Source organism: Sitophilus oryzae, unplaced genomic scaffold (genome assembly GCF_002938485.1).
Source record: "Sitophilus oryzae breed Bouriz unplaced genomic scaffold, Soryzae_2.0 scaffold_1396_pilon_pilon, whole genome shotgun sequence".
Taxonomy (NCBI): Eukaryota; Metazoa; Arthropoda; class Insecta; order Coleoptera; family Curculionidae; genus Sitophilus; species Sitophilus oryzae.
The window spans coordinates 5627048-5648627 of record NW_022146055.1 but is presented as its reverse complement, the minus strand read 5'-3'; the positions used below and the strand labels follow the sequence as shown (position 1 = coordinate 5648627).

The following is a 21580-nucleotide window of genomic DNA, read 5'->3' as shown; positions in this document are numbered from 1 at the left end:
TTATTACAGGATGAATCCACACGACATCTATACCAAACAAGACTTGACCAGAAACTCATAGAATTTAGATACGATGATAACATGGAAGACACATACCAGCACATCAAAGAAAGTATGCTACAGGCAGGGATGGAAGCCCTCGGAGAAGTAGAAGGAAAACAACGACCTTTCGAATACAATCTTAGTGAAACGACGATTAACGAAATTAAATGTAAAAAACAACTGTACAATAAATGGCTGAGTACCAGGAATGAAGATGACTACAAAAAATATAGAGAAAAAAACAGAGACGTTAAAGGGATGGTAAACAGAGAGAAAAACGAAAATTGGGAAAAAACCTGCCAGAACTTGGACCAATATATCGGTGGAGCTAGAAGATCAGAAGCATGGAGAGTGATTAAGGAATTGAGATCCGATAGGAAAGAAAGATCATACATATCATACATTGAACCTGAGAAGTGGAAAGATCACTACAAAGATTTACTCACGGAAACAAGACAAAAGTTTATAGAGGAAAGACAAGAAGAAGAGGGACAACCTAGAGCACAACATATACCTATAACAATAGAAGATATACGAAAGGCAATTAAAACAATAAAAAACAAAAAAGCAGGAGGACCAGGGGACATCGCACCAGAGCTCATAAAATGCGGCACAGAAAAATTATTCAGAATCATACATGGAATGTTTGGGAAAGCAATAAATGGACATAACATACCAGACGAATGGAAGGAAGCACAGCTAACATCGATTTTCAAAAAAGGAGATAGAAGACAGTGCGATAACTATCGAGGGATCAGTGTCATAGCAACCATGGGGAGGCTATATGGTAGAGTACTGAGAGACAAATTAGAACAGAACATACAAGGAAAAATCGGAGAAGAACAAGCAGGTTTTACAGCAGGGAGATCATGCATAGATCATATTTACACGATCCAACAATTATTGGAGAAAAAAAAAGCAAAGAACAAACCAGTACACTTAGCATTCATCGATTTAAAGAAGGCCTATGACACTGTACCCAGGAAAGAACTATGGAAAGCGATGGAAAGACTGGACATACCGATAACACTCACAAATGCAATGAAGACTTTATATAGGAACAACAAAATACACATAAAAGTAGGGAACAAGATAGTAAACAGCTTAACAACATCGAAGGGGCTGCTCCAGGGATGTCCAACATCGCCAACATTATTTAAAATATTTCTGGAACATGCACTGACAACCTGGAAACGCAAATGTGAAGGTATGGGAATCCCTCTAAGAAATGAACATCTTTACACGCTCTGCTTTGCAGATGACCAGGTGGTGATGGCCCAGGATGAGGAAGATCTAAGTTATATGCTCAGGAAGCTAAATGAAGAGTATGAAAAAGTAGGACTAGAAATAAACCTGAAGAAAACCATGTACATGACAACAGAGGAAGATACAGCTGATTTACAAATAGAAGACCACCTGGAAATAAAGGGAACCAATAACTTTAAATACCTGGGATTTACACTATCGAAAAACGCAACTACGGAAGAAGATATAAATGTCAGACTTGGACAGACAAGATCCTGTATACAACAACTGCACTCCGTTATCTGGGATAGAAATATCAGGAAAAAGACTAAAACATTGATATATGAAACAATTATTCAGAGTATCATGACATATGCAGCAGAAGTATGGGTCATAAACAAAAACAACCAAAGAAAAATTCTGGCCACCGAAATGATGTATTGGAGAAGATGCTGTGGACTAACCAGAAGAGACCGAGTCACGAATGAGGAAATAAGAAGAAGAATGGGGAGAAAGACCGACGTCTTAAAGTACATAGAAACGAAAAGATTGGTATGGTACGGTCATGTTAGAAGGGCGGAAAATAGATGGATTAACAGAGTGACAGAGTGGAGCCCGATTGGAAGAAGAAAGCGAGGGCGGCCAAGAAGATCATGGCGAGATGAAGTGGACGAGTCTATGCATCGGAGAGGACTACGAGAGGGAACATGGGATGATCGAGACGAATGGAGGACCCGGTTGATGGAAGGAAGGCAGCCAGAGCTGTAGAATCCTTTATATATATATATATTATATATATATATATATATATATATATATATATATATATATATATATATATATATATATATATATATATATATATATATATATATATATATATATATATATATATATATATATATATATATATATATATATATAGAGTTATCAACACAAAAATTGATTTTTTATTTGGGACACCCTCTATATTTTTAGTTAACTAAAAAGAATTTAAAATTAGCTTTCCAAAAATATAGCACACTTGATATTTTGTTATAATCCCCTTCGAAATACAGAAATTTTAAAAGTTCGCCACTTTTAACTAGTAGCCTTGTATATAAGAATATATAAACAAGGCTAGTAGGCTTTGGACCCCTTATTGTTGATATGCCCTTAATGGAACTCGAAAACATATTTTTCCAGCAAGACGACGCACTGAAACGCTGAAGTTATCAGCAAATTGTTGCAGCCAGTTTCAAGAATAATTGAATAGCTAACCAAGATCCCAGCCGTTGGCCGTCGAGGCCACCTGACTTAGTGCCCATGGATCTAATCCTATGGATATATTTGCGGAAGAATAAAGGTTGCTTATTCTTCCGTATAATCTAGACAAGAATTAGAAATACTTAGCAGTTATGAGAGGGTATCTTTCACCCCTACTGAGTTAATGAATTCCGCGAGAAATGTTCAAAAACTGCCCTGTCTGTCCATAACAGAAGACGGTCGATATGTCGAACACCTGTAGCAAAATCTCCTGTCTTGGTTTGCTATTTATTTTTATAGTTATTAGATATAGTTTAAATGTGTTGATGTTGGTTAAATATATTTTAAATTGTTATAAAATTCTGCATTTCTCATAGCAAATATTATTTTCGTTTTAACTGATGCTCACAGCTAGAATTTTTTTGCATTACAGCCGGTGCCGTTCAAAGCCTACTTATTTAGAGCGGGCGAATTTTTATATACTCTATATCTCGAAGGGGAATCGAGCAAAATATCAAGTGCGTTACATTTTTGGAAAGGTAATTTTAAATTCTTTTCAATAAATTAAAAATATACAGGGTATCCCGTATAAAAAATTAAATTTTCTGTTGATAATTCTTAAATTATTAATTTTTAAAAAATTATACTTAAACCATTAAATTCTACGTAAAAAAGTGCTTTGGAGATGTTTTCATAAAAATATAAAATTTTCCATAGCAAAAAAGTTACAGCGATTTGTTAAAAATGCATATTTTTGAAAAACACCCCGTAACTCCGAAACGGTAACAGATATCGATATGCGGTTTTCACCATCATGTTTTTGACAAAAATTGAGCTCCAGACACCGATATTAGTTTTTGTCTATCTCCTATAGAAAAGGGTGTTTCCATTTAAAAGCGTCGAATTTGACCCACCCTGTACAGGAGGTTGTATTTAAAAAAACATAAGTATAGTTAATATCTAAGAAAATATTTTTTTCGAAAAAAGTCTGACTACGCCACTGCATTCTACAGAATTCTGCACAGAAAAGTGCCTTTAGAATGTTTAATTCATTTTTGGATAGTTGTTGAAATAAACAAACTATCAAACATCTTCAAAAAGTACAAAATTTGGTAATCCCCCTGTAGCTTCGAAACCGATCAAGATAGCCACGATCCGTTTGCGGCATTGTGATTTTTTCAAAAAAAGAACCCGAGACTGCAGTATCAAAATTTGAATATTTCTCACGGTTTCCTAGATACCCTATAGAAACAACTAAAATGGTCCATCCTGTACATGCGAGAGGTAGCCGACGCTCTATATAGAGTATGGCACTGTAAGAAGAATGGACACTAGGGTGGGTCACGACTATTTTTTCTCACTTTATACTCTGAAAAAAAGGTTGGTAGACACCTCAAAAATATTCTCTCCAAATATGAGATTTTAATTTTAATAGGAAGATCCTTCGCCTTTCATTTTTCTATTTTTTCCTTATTATTAGAAAGAAAAAATCATATCTCGGTATCTACTATTTGGAAAAAATATCTCGTGATACATCCCTAGTACATACTGTTACTTATTATATTGTTATTGTTATTTAATAAATTCGTTAAGTATTTTATCGTGAGTTGAAATTAGTGGACCCACGGAATCCGTTACAGTATTAACAATAAGAATAATAAATTTTTGAACAGAGAACTTCTATTATAGTAGTTACTTTCACAACAGAAACTTAAATTTGTAAAAATGTTTCCGAAGCTCCTAAAATAAATTGTTATTGTTGCATTTTTTCTAACTTAGAGTCAATGATTCATTAAATTTCGAGTAAATAATGTTTTTGTGACAAATTTAATATAAAAAATATTGATCTAGAAGAAAAAAAATCATCAAAAAGATTGTTTTATTACCTAACCTAACCATAAGGCTTCCCTCTTGAAAAAAAAGTTCGTCGCGAGTCTGACACTAAACTGTATTCAAATGCAAAATGCACCAGTATAAACAAATGCACAGTGCGTGATCAGCACGTGTCGGGCGAGAGCCAGCGGCGAAATCTACCCTGATTGGCCGGCCAGCCATAGAGCCGTTGAGGTAGGCGGTTGAGATTTTTTACAGGGTCGGCTTGATAGCGCGTTAAGGAATACTGTTCAATAAAATAAAAATGCTTTTTAAATTTATTCCCAACCAAGCGAGTAAAATCAGAACGGTCAACTGTTTCAATAATAATTGTTGATCACTTCGTACAAGTTACAAATAGAGAAAATAATATTTATGTTTGCATAAAATATTTTTACAATTAGTACACACGTACCTACTACAAAAAGTCAAAAGTTATATATTTTATATAAAATTATTATTTTGTAAATGTTAATGAAATTATAAATTTTGTAAATCTAATGTTAATAAATGTTATGTTTAAAAATAGAAGTTTTTATTTGACTAGTTTTTCAAAAAAAATGTCGTTATACTTTAAAACAGATAATACAGCAGGCTACGAAAGCAAGTTAAAACTAAGTGCTTTTTTTCTCAACTAAAATGTATTAAATTATGTTATAATGCAATTGGTCTTTTAAATTATGTAAAAACGTTTACAACATTGCATTTTTTGCAAATAGTATTATTGTGACAGATACCTACTTATACCGATATTCAGATATTGCTGTCATTAATGGAAATAAAAAAAATCAGTAGTACCAAATAAAAAGATAATTATTTTAAAGGACAAATTAAGCCCTTTTAAAAAACACCAAATTTGTTAAAATCGGTCGTGCCGAAGAGTAATGTAATATTTTAATATTCCCGCCCCCTTCCCATCACATTATTTCTCTAATTATATGTAGTTTGATAATAATTAAAGATAATTATTGAGAAAACTGGAAATCATCCGATTTTCACCAAAATTGGTATACACCCTATTTTGAGGTAGTAGATTACGAATCTGAACATTTTTGCTGGCTTTTCAGAAAAACGGAAAATAGTTTCAACATAAAATTTTACTTAATTTCTCATATTTTTAAGGTTTTCTAGCACATATTTTGTTAGGTATTCAATAAACAATGAGGTTTTTGCTATTTTCTGTTGCCTTTTTAACCAATTCTATGCATAATAGAGGAAAATTTGCTAAAATAAATTCGTAAACAATCTGAAAATGTTAGGTTATGTGTTTCTGGCATTTAAAGCAACGTTGTCAATGCTGAACGTAAATTTAGCGTGTTTTTTACATTCTCAGATTACGAAAGGCGGTCGCCTGAGGAACGGCTCCTTCCCATAACTGCTATTTTACCAACGAGATCTGATTATTTATAACCACGAAGTGGCACAAAAGAATTTTGTTTGCATTGGTTAGAACTTCTATGCGGAGGGTGATAATCTTTTTATGTTATATTATATAAAAATGTTATTATATAAAAATTATAAATAGTCTTTATATAACTTCTTTATATAACTTCTTTGCGAAGGGGTTTAATCTTTTTTTAGTATAATGTAACATTAAAATATCAACCCCCTAAGCATAGAAGTTGAAAGCAATGTAATTAAAACTCTTCCGCGTAACTTTGTGGATATAGGTATATTTAACTATTGTCAGATCTCATAATAGGTAATTTATTTAAAATCCCTAATCACCCGAAAAAAATCAAATATTTGTCTCTCTCATTACATAGGAGAGAGAAAGAAGAATATATGAAATGTCAAACTTCCATCTGGTCTCAATTTTCTTTGTTATTTTGTTAAGAAAAGTGTTTTTCAGTAAAATTTTGGACATTTTTCAATCCCCAATCAAGTGTGGCTTTTAGATAAACTATGATATAATAAAAATATAGTGAAATTATTACTTTATAGGGCTGAAATAAAAAAAATCAATGTTTTTATTATTTATATGAAATTATTTTCCGTTTTTCTGAAAAACGGTAAGAGACCGCAGGTTGGTTAGGTTTGGTCAGATTCGTAATCTACGACCTCAAAATAGGGTGTATACCAATTTTGGTGAAAATAGGACGATTTCCAGTTTTCTCAATAATTACCCATTTATATAATATAAATTTCCATCATAAAATATAAACAAGAGTAAAAAAAATCATAAAAATATACATAACAATTTTATGATTTGAAATATCCGACCTTAGTGCGGTCCTGGTTATATTACTACAGCGTTCCTGTTCACGTGCTTGCCTCATGTCTCTGTTTACGTTTGGTGCATCTTGGGGTTGAATTGACTATAGGCCTATTCTTGTTTCGTCACTAAACATGACGAAATTCCAATTAGGTCCATTTGGTCTCATCTCCTCAGCCCGTTGTAGTCGCGTAATTTTGTGCTGTAAATTAAGCTTCGGAAGACGTAGAGGCCTCCTTAAATGTAATCCTCTATCTTGGAGTATTCTTGCTATGGTCTTTCTTGAAACATTTACTCCTTCAAGGCGAGCTAACTCATTTTTAATAGCAGTACTAGAAAGCAGGGGATTGCGTCGTGCAATTAGGTATATTTGACGGTCTTGCACAGCAGTAGTAACTCTCTTTTTACCTCTTCCAGGCCGGTCTGTAACCTCGTTTGTCTCCCTGATTTTTTTTAATATTCGCGAAACATCGCTTTGGTTAACGCCTACAATTTCAGCTACTGCAACTTGCCGGTAGCCCTGTTGAGACAGTGTTACTATTTTGACTCTATTAAACTGTGAAATAATGTTTCTAGGCATTTTAAGGCAAAAACAATAGTGAAATTTCTTCTGAAACCCAAGAGACCACAAATCGAAATGTGCAAGAATTTGTAATAATATTGGGTCTGAACGATAAACATTGTTTACCATATCCGTTTTAACAAAAAAAATGTTTATTACAGATTATCAAAGTTATGTATAAAAAAGATTCTTTAAATTCCTTTCCGTATATTTTTAAACGATACATGCAATAATTTTGGCCATGTGTGTATTTATAATATGACAGCACAAGTTGACAATTGAATTTGATTTTTTAAATTTCTATACAGCATGTGACACAATAACATTTTTGTAACGTTTCTAGTTGTATTTCTTTGTTCATGGTTGTTTTGCTTACAGATCACAATCAGAAGGTTCATCGATGCATCAAGAGCAACGACAAGACAAACAATTCCTATCCGCACCGTTAGCACATTCTCCATTACATTCGTCGAACGAATCCAACGAAACGCCGGAACGAAGAAACTTGAAGTCAATTTTGAAGAAACTCTCGGAAGATACTAAAGAAAAAGAAAAAGAACCCGATAATGAAACAGATCAAGTCGAGAAGATGCCTCAAAGAATTGATTCGACGGAATTTAGGAGGTAAATATTATGACTATAACGGTTTTTTAGTTAGTCCGCTGCAGTATTTTCTGTAGTGTTTCTGGACTACTGAGCATAAGAGAAAACATGTTTCCTTTATCGAGATCTACCAGACCTGTGAAAATATTTACACTTATTTAACTCTCACCCTGTATAACAGGTAATTTATAAACTCTTTGGATTCTACATATTTTGTACACAATGCAGTTAACAAGGAAGCAAATAAAATATTAAATAACATCTAGACAGCGCATTTAACTACAATATGGTATTGAATATTTTTCAAAATTAGTATCTACTAGAAAATTGAAACCTAGGGTGTCAAAAACACTAATAAAGGGTGTATTCCGTTGCTTACCTTGGTTATGGTTTTATGTTACGTTTCTATCGGTTTCCTTAAATTTTATCTTATTGCACAGTTCCTGAAAAATTGGGTTATAACTGTCACCAAACTAAACAGCGCGAGAAGGCTGGTTTTTCTGGTTTTGTTTGTCATGGTTTGTCAATCAATAGCTTTGTTCGGGTTCTTGTTATTACCGATTCTGAACCGTCCTAGAACTCTGCAGCGCATGCGCAAATGAAATAATGTCTTCATATTTCCTTCTGCGCATACGCATCACAGTTCTAGGACGTTTCAGAATCGGTAATAAGAGAAACCCGAAGTAAGCTAATATCATTTATGTCCTGGTACAAAGAAAACAATGTCTGATCGATAGCGGCTCCAATTTCGTTCAGTTCGCGCATACCACCTGTGACGTCACTAGGAAAATAAGGAATAAATAAAAAATAGAGAAAGTTGACAGGAGATATGCATTTTTGAGGGTTATGATGGGTTATGGTTAAGAATATAAGAATTGTTTATTTTTTCTGACATTTTAGTTCGTTTAATTTAATAGAATATTACTAAAATCAGCAGTTCCAAAAATATATTTAAAAATAAAAGACAAAAATCCAAAATATTAATTATCAATTAACATGGATTTAGACGATAATAGGTAAGAATACTCAATTTATTTCTATATTCGGTGTAAAATTGTTTATTAGGTTTTTAGTTTGCGATGTTTATGGTAAATAATTTTTATGTTCATCGTTTCTGAATTGACATGAGAACAGAGATGAGAATAAAAATATGACTATGGAAAAGTAACCACAAGTGGAATAGTTACATCATTTAAAAAATGTTGGGAAGTTGATTGTTTCCCATCGAAAAGTAGAAAATGCCAATGCAGATAAATGTATTGTAATTGTAATAGAAGTAATTCCAAGGGTGAAGTTTATTATAATTAGTGACCTGTGCTTCTTTTTATATGTAGATGTTTCAGGTTTTGAGAATAAATCGGTTGAACGAAACCCAAAATTTAGAGGAAATATTTGCATACCCAGAATATGCCCATCAAGAGTTATAGCTCAAATTTCCTTTAATGGTAGGCAATTATTCAATACAATTTTTAAGTGACTGAAATATTAAATAGTTTACAATATGGTATATCACTGTAAAAATATATTACTTTTAGGTACAATTAGGGCCCGATACATTTCAAAAAGTAGAATATTATTTTATATTAAATGAGGTATTGTACTAACAATCAATTTATATTAATACCGGAGATTAAAAAATAATAGAATAAATAGTTCTTTTTTTTATACTACAAAAATAAACTATAGAATACAACAGTATTTAAAAAATTAAATAAAAAACTTATGTCCCGGCCGAGATTCGAACTCCGGTCTCTCGCTTCATAGCCTGACTCTCCACGCACTGCTCCATAGTAACTAGCGATAGTTCAATGTGGTTCAATGACGGTATATAAACAAAAAAACAGGTTCATTACAATATCTTGACGATTTGAACCGGCGCGGCGCGCGGAGGGTGCTGACCAATAGCGCCTATTATCACCTGTGACGTAGCGACCAACCTGCGCAATATCATACCTTGTTTTCTTTGTACCATGATTTATGTGACAGAAATCAAGCAAATATTGGAAGTTCGAGTGAAATTCTCATTTAATTTCTAAAATTTGTAATAATATTTTGTATTCACGTCCAAAAGCAATGGAGGTAGGCAGTAAAGGTAAATAAATTTCATTAACTAAATAGAATGACTTTTTAGGACCATTTAAACTTATCATGCAGCCATTGTTTCTTAAAGTCAGGAACATTCAAAGAAAACATGAAAACAAGACAACAAGTAATCGTGAATGTTTTGTAATCTATAAAAACATAAATATTGATTAGATTTGTTTATTTATTATTGCTCTGTTTTAATATTGGACCTGCAAATCTTCACTTGAGCTGTCTAACGAGTTTAACAGTTTATAGGATGATTCACAGTACACCGGAACGTGCCTGAGCCGGGCACGTTCCGTGAAGTAGACACCGAGCCACGTCCGATATATCCTTCTGTATATGCAACACCGAGTTGAAAACGGGGTTCGTATTAGTTCCGAGTATATTAGAAAACACAGCCCCATAGGCACACGAAGATTTAATACGAACAATGCCAAAGTTCTCGCAATTGGAATTGGTACCAATTGCAGTTGATGAATAAAGAATAACACCTGCAGGGGAAACACCTGCTCAAAGGAAAAGATGAAGGACCTATCTTCTTCATTACATCCTTTCATTGTCCAGTTTTACGCATACCCTGTCGTCAAATACTGCTGTAAGATTTACTAATATATACTACAGACATGATAAAAAGTGTACTTTGTTTATATCATGACTGCAGATTGCAGTCGGCGCACCAGGAAAAGTACATTCATGGTTTCCGCAACATGGCGGGAACGGAGCGGATCCGAGAAAAAAATGTACGCCGACATTTCTGGGACGGGGCACGGACGAGTTCCGGCGAAGCTCGGATCGTGCTCGGCCTGGCATGAATATATATGTGTAAAGAATACTTGACAATGTTTGGCCGTGTCTTCACCGACGCACGGCTCGGACCCGTCACGGTATAGCGTGAATCATCCTTATTAGTAAAGAACTTTTCAATATTAAACTCCATTGAAAAGAAGAAGCAAACGTAAAAGCAGAGAATAGGTACATTAAAAATGCATAAAAAATAAATTTTATAATAGAGGTATTGAAATTTAGAAAACGTCTACATTTGATGTTTCCAATATTTTACCAAACCATTCTGTATCAAACCGATGTTTTTTAGGAACCGCTTTTTACCGTAGTTTACCAGTCTGGTTTGCCTGGTTTTGCAACGGAATACAGCCAAAATCAAGATTTTAGGTTGAATGCTTTGGTGAGAATATCATACACGAAGTGTTCAAACTCCTACTTCACTTGCAATATTTGACTATATTTTTTAACCTCTGGATAACACTTTCAAATAAATTATTTTTATAGTACAGCTGATTCCAAAAAAAAATGAATACGACTCTTTACACATTTTTTTCGAATATTTGAGCAGTGTATATTTATGTGTCAAGTATTTTGACATGTTAAGGTTATTGTGACATTGAATAAAACAACTTTGCTTTTGACAAAGTGGCAAATAAATTTTTCAGAATGTCAGAATGACATGAGTAGAGAAATGGGGGACTGGTATCATAGAATATACTGCTCGAAATAATAAAAATATGTTTTAAATCGTATTCAATTTTATGGAACCAGCTGTACATCAGGGTCAAGAAATGTTTTTGTCTCTGCACATTTTTTTCTGCATAAATAATAATTAAATATTAGTAATAGCATAAGAATTGCATATTAAAAATACAATTTTATGTAGTACGCATATTTAAGCTGAGAGTAAACAACTTATTTTTTTTAGACATTTTTATCATTTAAGGTTCATTCCCACAGCATCAGAAAATTGTCTAAAATAGTTCTATGTCTTTTGTTTAGGACATATCTATGACTTGACAATTTTCTGACCAGTTTGGATGCTTGTGGGAACAAACCTTTAGTCTTTTTATGTAAATTATGTTTATATCCACCTAAAAGAGTAAATTACTAACTTAAAAGAATAAAAGTTTATGCCCTAGGTTAATGAGAGCTCCAACGATAGAAGGGTATGCAGCGAGGCACAGCAAGCTATCGAAAAGTGTCACCTTTAATAGAGATACGTTACAGAGCCCACCAAATAGTGCAAACACTATTCTTGGTACGCCTCAGAGTTTGTTTCCTTTTCCCACTGATAATGGTTTGGATGTTCGACAAGAGGTGAATAATTTTCTATCACAATATTCAATTAGTTATAATAGTACCACGATTAGAAAACTAGTTATTTGAATCCTTATTTGAGGTTGTAGCACCGTTGGAGAATGCACCAAGCCTATATATTTCCTTTGTACACCTGTTATATTATTTTAGCTTAAATTACTAAAGATATAATAACCAATAATACATTTTTCAAATTGTTCTATAGTTAATTACAATCAATGTGTAATTTTTCTTCTCTATAATTATACACTCACCGGCAAAAAAACCGACCACTAAAAACTAGTCCCAATTTCAAAGTTGGATTTCTCGCGAACCACTCATTAGATTTTGATGATTTTTTTTTAAATTGTAAATGAATTTCTTCTTAACGGATGCTACGTCAGAATTTTTTTTCGAATTTATTTTGAGTATATACCGGGCACAAGAATAAGACGAAATTTTTTGCTCGCACTTTGTAACACCCTGTAGGGTACAGCAGCTGTGGTAGCTATTGCTAAATCAAATCACATTTTAGCCCCACCTTTTGTGAGGATTATGTTTTTTTTAATCACGACATTATCTCTGTTTCTATTGGAGATACGCTGCTTTAAAACAAACGCTTTGAAAAAAGCTTTAAAACAAATCACACAAACACGAGAACATAGGTAAGTTTAATCTGAAAACTAACTAAAACATGAAAATTAAAAAAAAAGGTAAAGAAATTTTGAGGGACTAATATCTAGTATGGCCTCCTCGCTTCAAAATCAGTTCATCAACTCATTTACTCGGCATCAAACTCGCTCCCGATTATCAGGCGATCACAGGCAAAACCGCGATTCATCCGTGAAAGGACTTTAGTCCATTGCTCAATATCCCAAGGTAAACGCGCAAATTGAAGACGTGCTCGACGATGTCTTGGAAGTAGCTGTGGTCCTGTGGCAGGCCTTCTTGCAGAAAAGCTGTTTTCTTTTAGTCTTCGTTGGATTGTTCTCTCACAGACTTGAGTCCTACGCACGGCTTGTAGCAGATGTTGATTCTGAAACGCTGTAATTCTACGATTTCGTAAAGTATTCAGAACAATAAAGCGGTCGCCAATTGTATTCGTCTTCCGTTTTCTTCCGGAACCCACTCGTCTGGTGAAATTTCCCTTTTCCATATACCGAATAATATCCGCTATGCCGACGATGCGGTCTTAATTGTAGACAATATACACGACCTACAACAACTGGTCAACAAAATAGGAGAACAGAGCAAAGCAATGGGTTTAAACATCCACATTAAGAAAACCAAATTTATGATTATATCCAGAAACCCAGATGTGTTTATAAACTCCATCCTAACATTTAACTCAAGGCCCATAGAAAGAGTAGATAAATTTAAGTACTTGGGCATCTGGCTCTCCGAAGATTGGACATCAGACAAGGAAATTAAATGTCGCATCGAACAAGCTCGGCAGGCATTCTTGAGGTTTCGAAAAGTACTTGTCTGTTCTGATTTTGACCTTAGCCTTAGATTAAGATTCGTAAAGTGTTATGTGTGGTCGATGCTCCTTTATGGTATGGAAGGTTGGACATTGAAAGCAGCTACTATCAACAAATGGAGGCTTTTGAGATGTAGAGGCTTTTGTGAAGATACCTTGGACGGCTAGATTGACAAATGAGGAAGTTCTCAGACGCGTTGACAAAGAGCGTGAATTATTTAAATTGATTAAAAAGAAAAAGACCGCATACCTGGGGCACATAATACGAAGTCCCAAATATCAATTCTTGCATTTGTTGATAGAAGGCAAGATCGAAGGCCGGAGGGGTATCGGAAGGAAGAAAATGTCTTGGCTGAGGAATATTAGACAGTGGACAGGGCTACTCGATGTTCAGTCGTTAATACACCGCCCGGAACAGAGAAGCAATGGAAAATGTTATCGCAAACATCCATTAATGGATCTGCACTAGAAGAAGAAGATATACCGATTCCAAGCATCCTAGACTGTTGTTCGAGGTATGCCCAGGGTGGACACATAACGTTGACTTCGGCCATCCTCAATTAAAGCCACAATACGAGCAACATCAGATAATGGCATTTTTTAATTTGACAACCGTTGTTGTCATATTACAAATACTCATAAATCCGTTTTCGTCCATGTCGCCTTGATTATTTAGACACAAAACTTTCTGCCTGCGCAGCGTTGTTCCGAGACGTTCGTTTTAAGGCAGCATATCTCCATAATCTCCAATACAAACAGAGATAATGTCGTGATTAAAAAAACAAAATATTCACAAAAGATGAGGCTACAATGTGATTTGATTTAGCAATAGCTACTACAGCTGCTGCACTCTACACGGTGTTACAAAGTTCGGACAAAAAATTTCGTTTCATTGTTGTGCCCTGTATATGCTCAAAATAAATTCGGAATAAAAATTTCTGACATAGCATCCGTTAAGAAGGAATTAATATACAATTTAAAAAAAAAATCATCAAAATCTAATGAGTAGTTTGCGAGAAATACAACTTTGAAATTGGGACTAGTTTTTAGTGGCCGGTTTTTTTTGCCGGTGAGTTTAGTTACCAAAAATATTTTGAATATAAAATTTGCTATTATACTTTGTATTTGTATACTACGCACGTAACTTAATTATATACGTTTTTTGGGCATATAGAATTTTTAGATATTATAATTAATATTTTTAAATCAAAGTTTACTGTTAATGATAAAAAAATCCACAGTTCAATAAAATATTATTGAAATAGATTTTATTACAGTAACATTTTTTTTATTTTTCAGGAAAAAATAAATGAATTGGAACGATGCGGCATTCAATTTGTGCCTAATAAAACCAATAACCAAGTTAAGTTAATTAAACGTAAGTATTCCTCCTTTAATTTAAGATTAATAGTGATCAAAAAAATACTATAGATTGAAAAAACAACGTCAAGTTACTGTAGAGATTACGATTTATGGAACTTTATATGTAAAAGTATACAGCTTGTTAATTTGTATATTACACGCGGCAATGTTGTTAGCTTTATGTTGAAATATGGCAACCTCGGCCCGCTCGTCGATAGACGACGGACGCGACGGGACGAGTCGGCAGAAAACCCTATAAGTGCATGCGTTCTCAATAGGCAGCGTTGCCATTCTGTTCCTCTATAAGTAACTGTCCAGTTAACAACCTGTATAGTAAATGTCTTTAATTATCATTTCTAAGGTAATTATTTAACGCCATGGCTATTTATTTGTACTCATATGGAATGTATATTTTTATATTTACTAATTACAGCAGCAAACAAAGAAAAAAACTTAGAGAAGCTGCAACTACAGTAGGTTTTTTTCTTTTTTCAGCTTCCCTTGAAGATGAACAACAGTATTTTACAGACATACTCCTGGCAATAAAGCAAGTGATTAGTGCCCATCTCCACGACATGCAACACAAATTTCAAGAACGCTTTGATAAACTAGAAGAAGAGTTGCGAAATAAAAACGAACTCATTCAGCAACTCAGGTCTCACATTTACGAGTTGCAAAGAATGACCGATGATTCGTTCACGGTAATGAAAAAATTCTACTAAATATACCTCTCTTAAAATAAATTAATTAGTTATTGTCAAGCTTCATTCAGAACCTCCCAATTAGTGGAATAAATTAGTGGTTTCATTTACACTTTATAATTTTTAGTTTACGATCATTCACAATATCTAAAAAACACAATTAAAATTAATAAAATATCCTAGCAATAGCTTGCGGTAGTCTGTTACATCCATAGAGAAAGCATAATATTTAGCTTATAAAACAATCAATTTTTGATTTCTAACCACAATTTCTCTTGACGGATGATAATCAAAGGCCAAAATGGCATTCCTCGCAAATTATGAAGTATAATTAGTGGAAAAGTCACAGGTTTGTTAACTTTTTCCAATAATTGAAACTTACTACCACTAATTATGACGTTCCGAATGCTTACATTAAAATTAGGTAAACAAACTTCTAAGGCTAATTGAAACTACTAATTTATCCACTGATTTCGAGGTTCTGAATGAAGCTTAGTAATTAATTTTTTAATAAATTTAAATTAATATTAATACACAGAGCAAAGTTTACCTAATTGACATGAATTGAAAGAAAATTTAAATTTAAATATTTGAACATTTTGTATTTAAATGATGGAGCTGCTAAGATGGTTTTACTAAATATTAGTAGTGATTAAGAGTTAAATCAGGTTTCAAATAGAAGAAAAAGTAAAGATAATCTAACAATTCTAATTAATTAAGTAGAAAATTAAATAAGAAGGATACCAATTAAGTTCAAACATTCCAATTGAAATGAATACCTTAAAAGTTAATTAGATCACCAGAAATATACTCAGGTCTACAGTGTCTTGAAGCTGTAAGAAAATGCCGCATATGCCGCGAAAAAACGTATATTTTGACACTCTCAATGGAATCTAAATTTATAGGATATTTTTCGTTGACCTAGAACCAGGGCCGTTCCTGGCGAGCGTGCAGTGCGTGCACGCACGTAGGCGCAACATTTTGGGGGCGCAAAATCAAAGGGTCAATCAGTACTTTGTAACAAAAAACCGATACGCTTTCTTGCCAATAAACAAATACTTAAACCATCATAGGATAAAGTTTGCTTAGCGTCTTTTTTGCGTTGGCCGCACCGAATAAACAAGTCTAGGGCAATCTGTCGGCAACACATTGATCTCATTTATTTATTTTTCATTTTATTCATTTTATGGAAAGCTCTGTCCATTAAAATGTTGTATCCTATCTAATAGGGCTTGTTTCTCTCTACAATTTCCTGTCTCACAATGTACCGTTTGTGTCGGGGAAGGGATCATAGTTTCATAGTTGTCGATTTTCGAAAGAAATCAGTACATGTATATTATTTCGTATATTTTTTATTTTATTGATTTTATGGAAAGCACTATTCATTAAAATGTTGTATTCTATGTTATAGGGCTTGTTTCTCTCTACAATTTCCTGTCTCACAATGTACTGTTTGTGTCGGGGAAGGGATCATAGTTTCATAGTTGTCGATTTTCGAAAGAAATCAGTACATGTATATTATTTCGTATATTTTTCATTTTATTGATACTATGGAAAGCACTGTTCATTAAAATGTTGTATCCTGTGTTATAGGGCTTGTTTCTCTCTACAATTTCCTATCTCACAATGTACTGTTTGTGTCGGGGAAGGGATCATAGTTTCATAGTTGTCGATTTTCGAAAAAAATCAGTACATGTATATTATTTCGTATTTTTTTCATTTTATTGATTTTATGGAAAGCACTGTTCATTAAAATGTTGTATCCTATGTTATAGGGCTTGTTTCTCTCTACAATTTCCTGTCTCACAATGTACTGTTTGTGTCCGGGAAGGGTTCATAGTTTCATAGTTGTCGATTTTCGAAAGAAATCAGTACATGTGTATTATTTCTGAATTTTAGTTTATTGTTTTTATGTATTTCATATAAAATGGGTCAGTTTTTCTTTAGGGTACTATTTTTGTTACTAAATATTTGTGGTTTTGTTTGTTTTATTTATTTAATAAATGTTTTTATACTTTAATTAGAATAGTTTTCTTTACATTTCCAATTACATATTGCTCGTTTGTCGCAGAATATAAATTCTTTAAATTTTTGAGATTAAGATTAAAATATATAATTGATTTAAATATAAAAAGGGCGCACCAAAGAATGTTGCACGTAGGCGCCAGATACCCCAGGAACGGGCCTGCCTAGAACTATAAAATTTGGCAAGTAATACCGTCTTATACAGTATATATTATATAGTATAGGGAAAAATCTCAAAACTATACATCTGTAATTAAATCATAAAAAATATAGTCTTTATTTAAAGTACCTAATAAATCATCAAGGTTAAGCAACGATATGCGCGGTCATAATTAATTGTATGGGTGACCAAATCTTTTTGTAGATTTTTTCAAAGCGGTTAAAAGAACTGTTTCAAAAAATAGGATCTTAAGTTTAAGAAATTTGAATAACACAGTTAAGAAACTTTCTAGTGACTTTTATACTTATTCGAATTTTAAAACTATTATATTATAGGAATCAATTGATACAATCATCAGCAAAGATAAGCAATCATGGGAAGATCCCACGCATGAAGAAGAAGAGGAACTTCAAGATCTTCCACAGCCGATAAACGCCTGGTCCACATCCAGACAAAATAGTGTTATTTTAAATATCGACTCTACAGGTTTGTATATTTTTTATTATACAGTGTCACAGATAAGTTAGCATCTTAAAGGGTGTCATATTTTGATTTAGATATAAAATGGGTTCGCACATATTTGAAATTTTTATTAGAAATAGTTTGTTTTTAATATTTTATAAACGAATTAACAACTAATAGCACCCGTTTTTTAGGGTAGAAACAAAAATAAATATCTATTCGTTAGCTAGTAAGTGTATGATTTAATAGACTTACTAGCGTGAAGAGTTTTTTTAAAGAAAAAATAAAAGACGAAGATATAAATTTTCAAATATATTTTGCCAAAATTCGTCCCATATATCAATTTTCTACCCATTTGTTTCTTCTTGTGCGTATGGAATCTTAATTTGTGATATTTGTCTATCGGCCATAAAATTCATTTTTGAATTTCTTATAAAGACACTGAAGAATCTGAAGATAATGCAGATGGGGATGAAACGTCGGAGAACGACCCTACAGATTATGAATCTGGAGACGGTGACCAGTACGAGAATTCTAGTTCCAATTGGGAAATTGAATTATTAGCCGCTCAAATGAGAGATAGAAGAGCGGGTAGCTTAGATCACAATATAGGAAGACCACCACTACGTAATAGGTTTGTATAAAGAGTTACTTATATGTAATTATGTATATCTCAGTTAAGAAACATAGGTAATTTTGGATTTTACAACTTATCTAAATAATTTATTACAGAATTTAAAAATAACAACGTGAGTTTGAAGATATGTAACTCACCTCGTAGTTAACAAAAATATATTCAAAATGTCCAGATTGTCCACATAGTTTGAAATAATATTCCTTAATATCTCAAAGATGAAACCCTATATAAAACTTTTTCTGAACGTTGGGTCACCCTGTGTACCATTAGATGTTAGGCATTTAGTTGTCTATATCTATAGACATTTATATCTTACAAGAAAAAAATATTTTGAGCATTATCATAGTCAATATCTAGCCAGATATAATTATATCTGGCTATATATACAGGGTGGCGCTTCTCATAGAACGCGGAGGCTCCAAGGAGAACGATAATTTGTATTGAAATGGAATTTTGTGAGCATATGTAGGTTACTTTAGATCATTTTTTAAAAATATAGAGAGTTCTACAGGGTGTCCCCAAAAAAATTTACATATCAAAGTTGTGTTTTTTGTAATGGAACACCGTATATACTAATTGATTTTTGGATTCTGGAAGAAAAATAAAGGTTTCATTAGAGAAGTATATGATTAAATGTAGGGTTTCTGACATATTTATAACATTTTTTTTATAAAAATGAAGAACAATTTCTAAATTTCATTAAAAGTTACCTAAATTGAAATATACCCGGTATAGTCTAATATGTAGTTAAAGTAACTATTTTACTTTATATGAAATTAAAACTTGATCCAAAAGGTTATACAAGGTGAGATAAAATTAATATTGATCATTGGCCACCTTTAAAAGCAAGTTACTCTTTTATTTTAAATGGAACACCCCGTATATTATTTTAATATTTAATGGGGAATTCATGTCTCTTCAAAATACTATTAAGGTTGCCTACCCGCCAAACAAAGATTAGATATTTTCATTTTTGTGATTTAGTGTCAATAGATCTTTATTATTTCATAAAATCTAGGTGGCTGTGATATGTCTGACGTTACTTCAACATAGCTGTCAAATTAGTTCAATTTTAATAGCTAGTTATCATTTTGTGTCAGTTAACATAAAAAAAAATCTCAGAAATTTGCCGAAAATGGAAACTTCCTACTACTAAATAAAATCCTACATCAGAGAGAATTGATATGATTCTATTAGTTGGTGACTGCAGTATACATTCACCAATTAATAGAATACTTAAATTCTCCTGATTTATCTAGTCTGGACTTTTTTTAAAAGGAATATGTTAAAGACAGTGTTTACAAAACTCGGCCAACAATTATCGACAACATGGACATATCGAAAGGAATGATTGTAGCTGCTTTTCGAAGTAGGGTTTAACATATGCCTAAGTAGGATTTAACATATATATGATTTTAACATGAAAAGATATTTTGAAAAGAGAATGATTTTATGCGAATAACAGGAAAGAAAGCATTTTCAGGCATTTGATTTCATCTAGCTAATTTTTTTATAGGTTTATATCTAGTTTTAATTCTGTAATAATTAAATATGTTTTAAACGTATATCTTTTATTACCGTTGAGTATTTTCCATTACATTTTCCTTTAATTTTTGTTAAATAAGAAAAGATATATCACAGCCACCTAGATTTTATCAAATAATAAAGATCTACTGACGCAAAATCATATAAATGAAAATATCTAGGAAAATCTTTGTCTGAGGGGTAAAAAACCCAATAGTTTTTTAAAAATATATTAATTATCCATTGAATACCAGAATAATATACTGAGTGTTCCATTTAAAATAAAGTAGTAACTTGTTTTTAAAAGTGACCAATGTTCAATAATAATTTTGTCTCACCCTGTATAACTTTTCGGGTCAAATTTTAATTTTCTTTAACATACAATGGTTATTTTAATTAAATATCAGGCTATACAGGGTAAATTACAATTTAGGTAACTATTATTAAAATTTAAAATTTATTCCTCATTTACACAAAATGTGAAATATGTCAAAATTCATACATTTTAGGCATATGCTTCTTTAATGAAATTTACCTTTATTTTTTTCAATAGAATTCGAAATTCAATTCATATATAGGGTGTTCCATTACAAAAAAACACAACTTTGATGTGTAACTTTTTTTGGGGACACACTGTATAAGTATTATTTATAGTGATAAAGATTTTGAAAAATGTGTTGTTTCCAGATTTTTTAAGGGGTCCAGCGTTGATGGGCACGATTGATATTTGGTTTTCAAAACAGGAATGTCAGTGGAATGTAAGGAATTTTTCATTTACGGTAATTATTTTTTAATAGTCAATGCGCATTTGTTACAAAATTCTTTATAGTCGGTTTATGTTTTATATCTATTAATTTTTCTAGTCATAACAAGCAAAACATATAATTTTGAAAATCCTAGAAACGATTTAAGGATGTAATTAATACGACATATATTTTAAAACTGTTTAGTGTTACTTAGTGTTTATATTTGTATATAAATTTATTTTGGTTTAATGAACCTACGTTAAGTTAAAAAGTAACAAATCTCTAATAATAAAATATATGTATAGATAATTTATATTGCATTTAATTATATTTTAATTTTTGTATATTATTTTTTTAAGATTGTTATAAAAAATATTAGATTAGGCAAATCTAACATGTCAATTTAATATTAAATAAAAATTTATAACAGATTTTTTGAGGATCTAAAATAATTCAGAAATGGATTTTATTGATATCACTACATGTTTATACTTTATTTCATAAAGTATTAATGTAAGGTTTGTTTTAT

General features: G+C 32.3%; 1 protein-coding gene across 1 annotated transcript in view; it reads left to right on the top strand.

The window, feature by feature from the left end:
* Positions 1-21317, top strand: part of LOC115875949 — a 248141-nt gene extending 226824 nt beyond the window's left edge. Inside the window, exons 22-28 of the mRNA XM_030891556.1 lie at positions 7560-7805; positions 11798-11975; positions 14734-14812; positions 15292-15497; positions 18018-18168; positions 18583-18778; positions 20993-21317. Coding sequence (XP_030747416.1) covers positions 7560-7805; positions 11798-11975; positions 14734-14812; positions 15292-15497; positions 18018-18168; positions 18583-18778; positions 20993-21029 — 1093 coding nt within the window. The 3' untranslated portion in view covers positions 21030-21317. The remainder of the gene's footprint in view (positions 1-7559; positions 7806-11797; positions 11976-14733; positions 14813-15291; positions 15498-18017; positions 18169-18582; positions 18779-20992) is intronic.
* Positions 21318-21580: the final 263 nt, after the last annotated feature.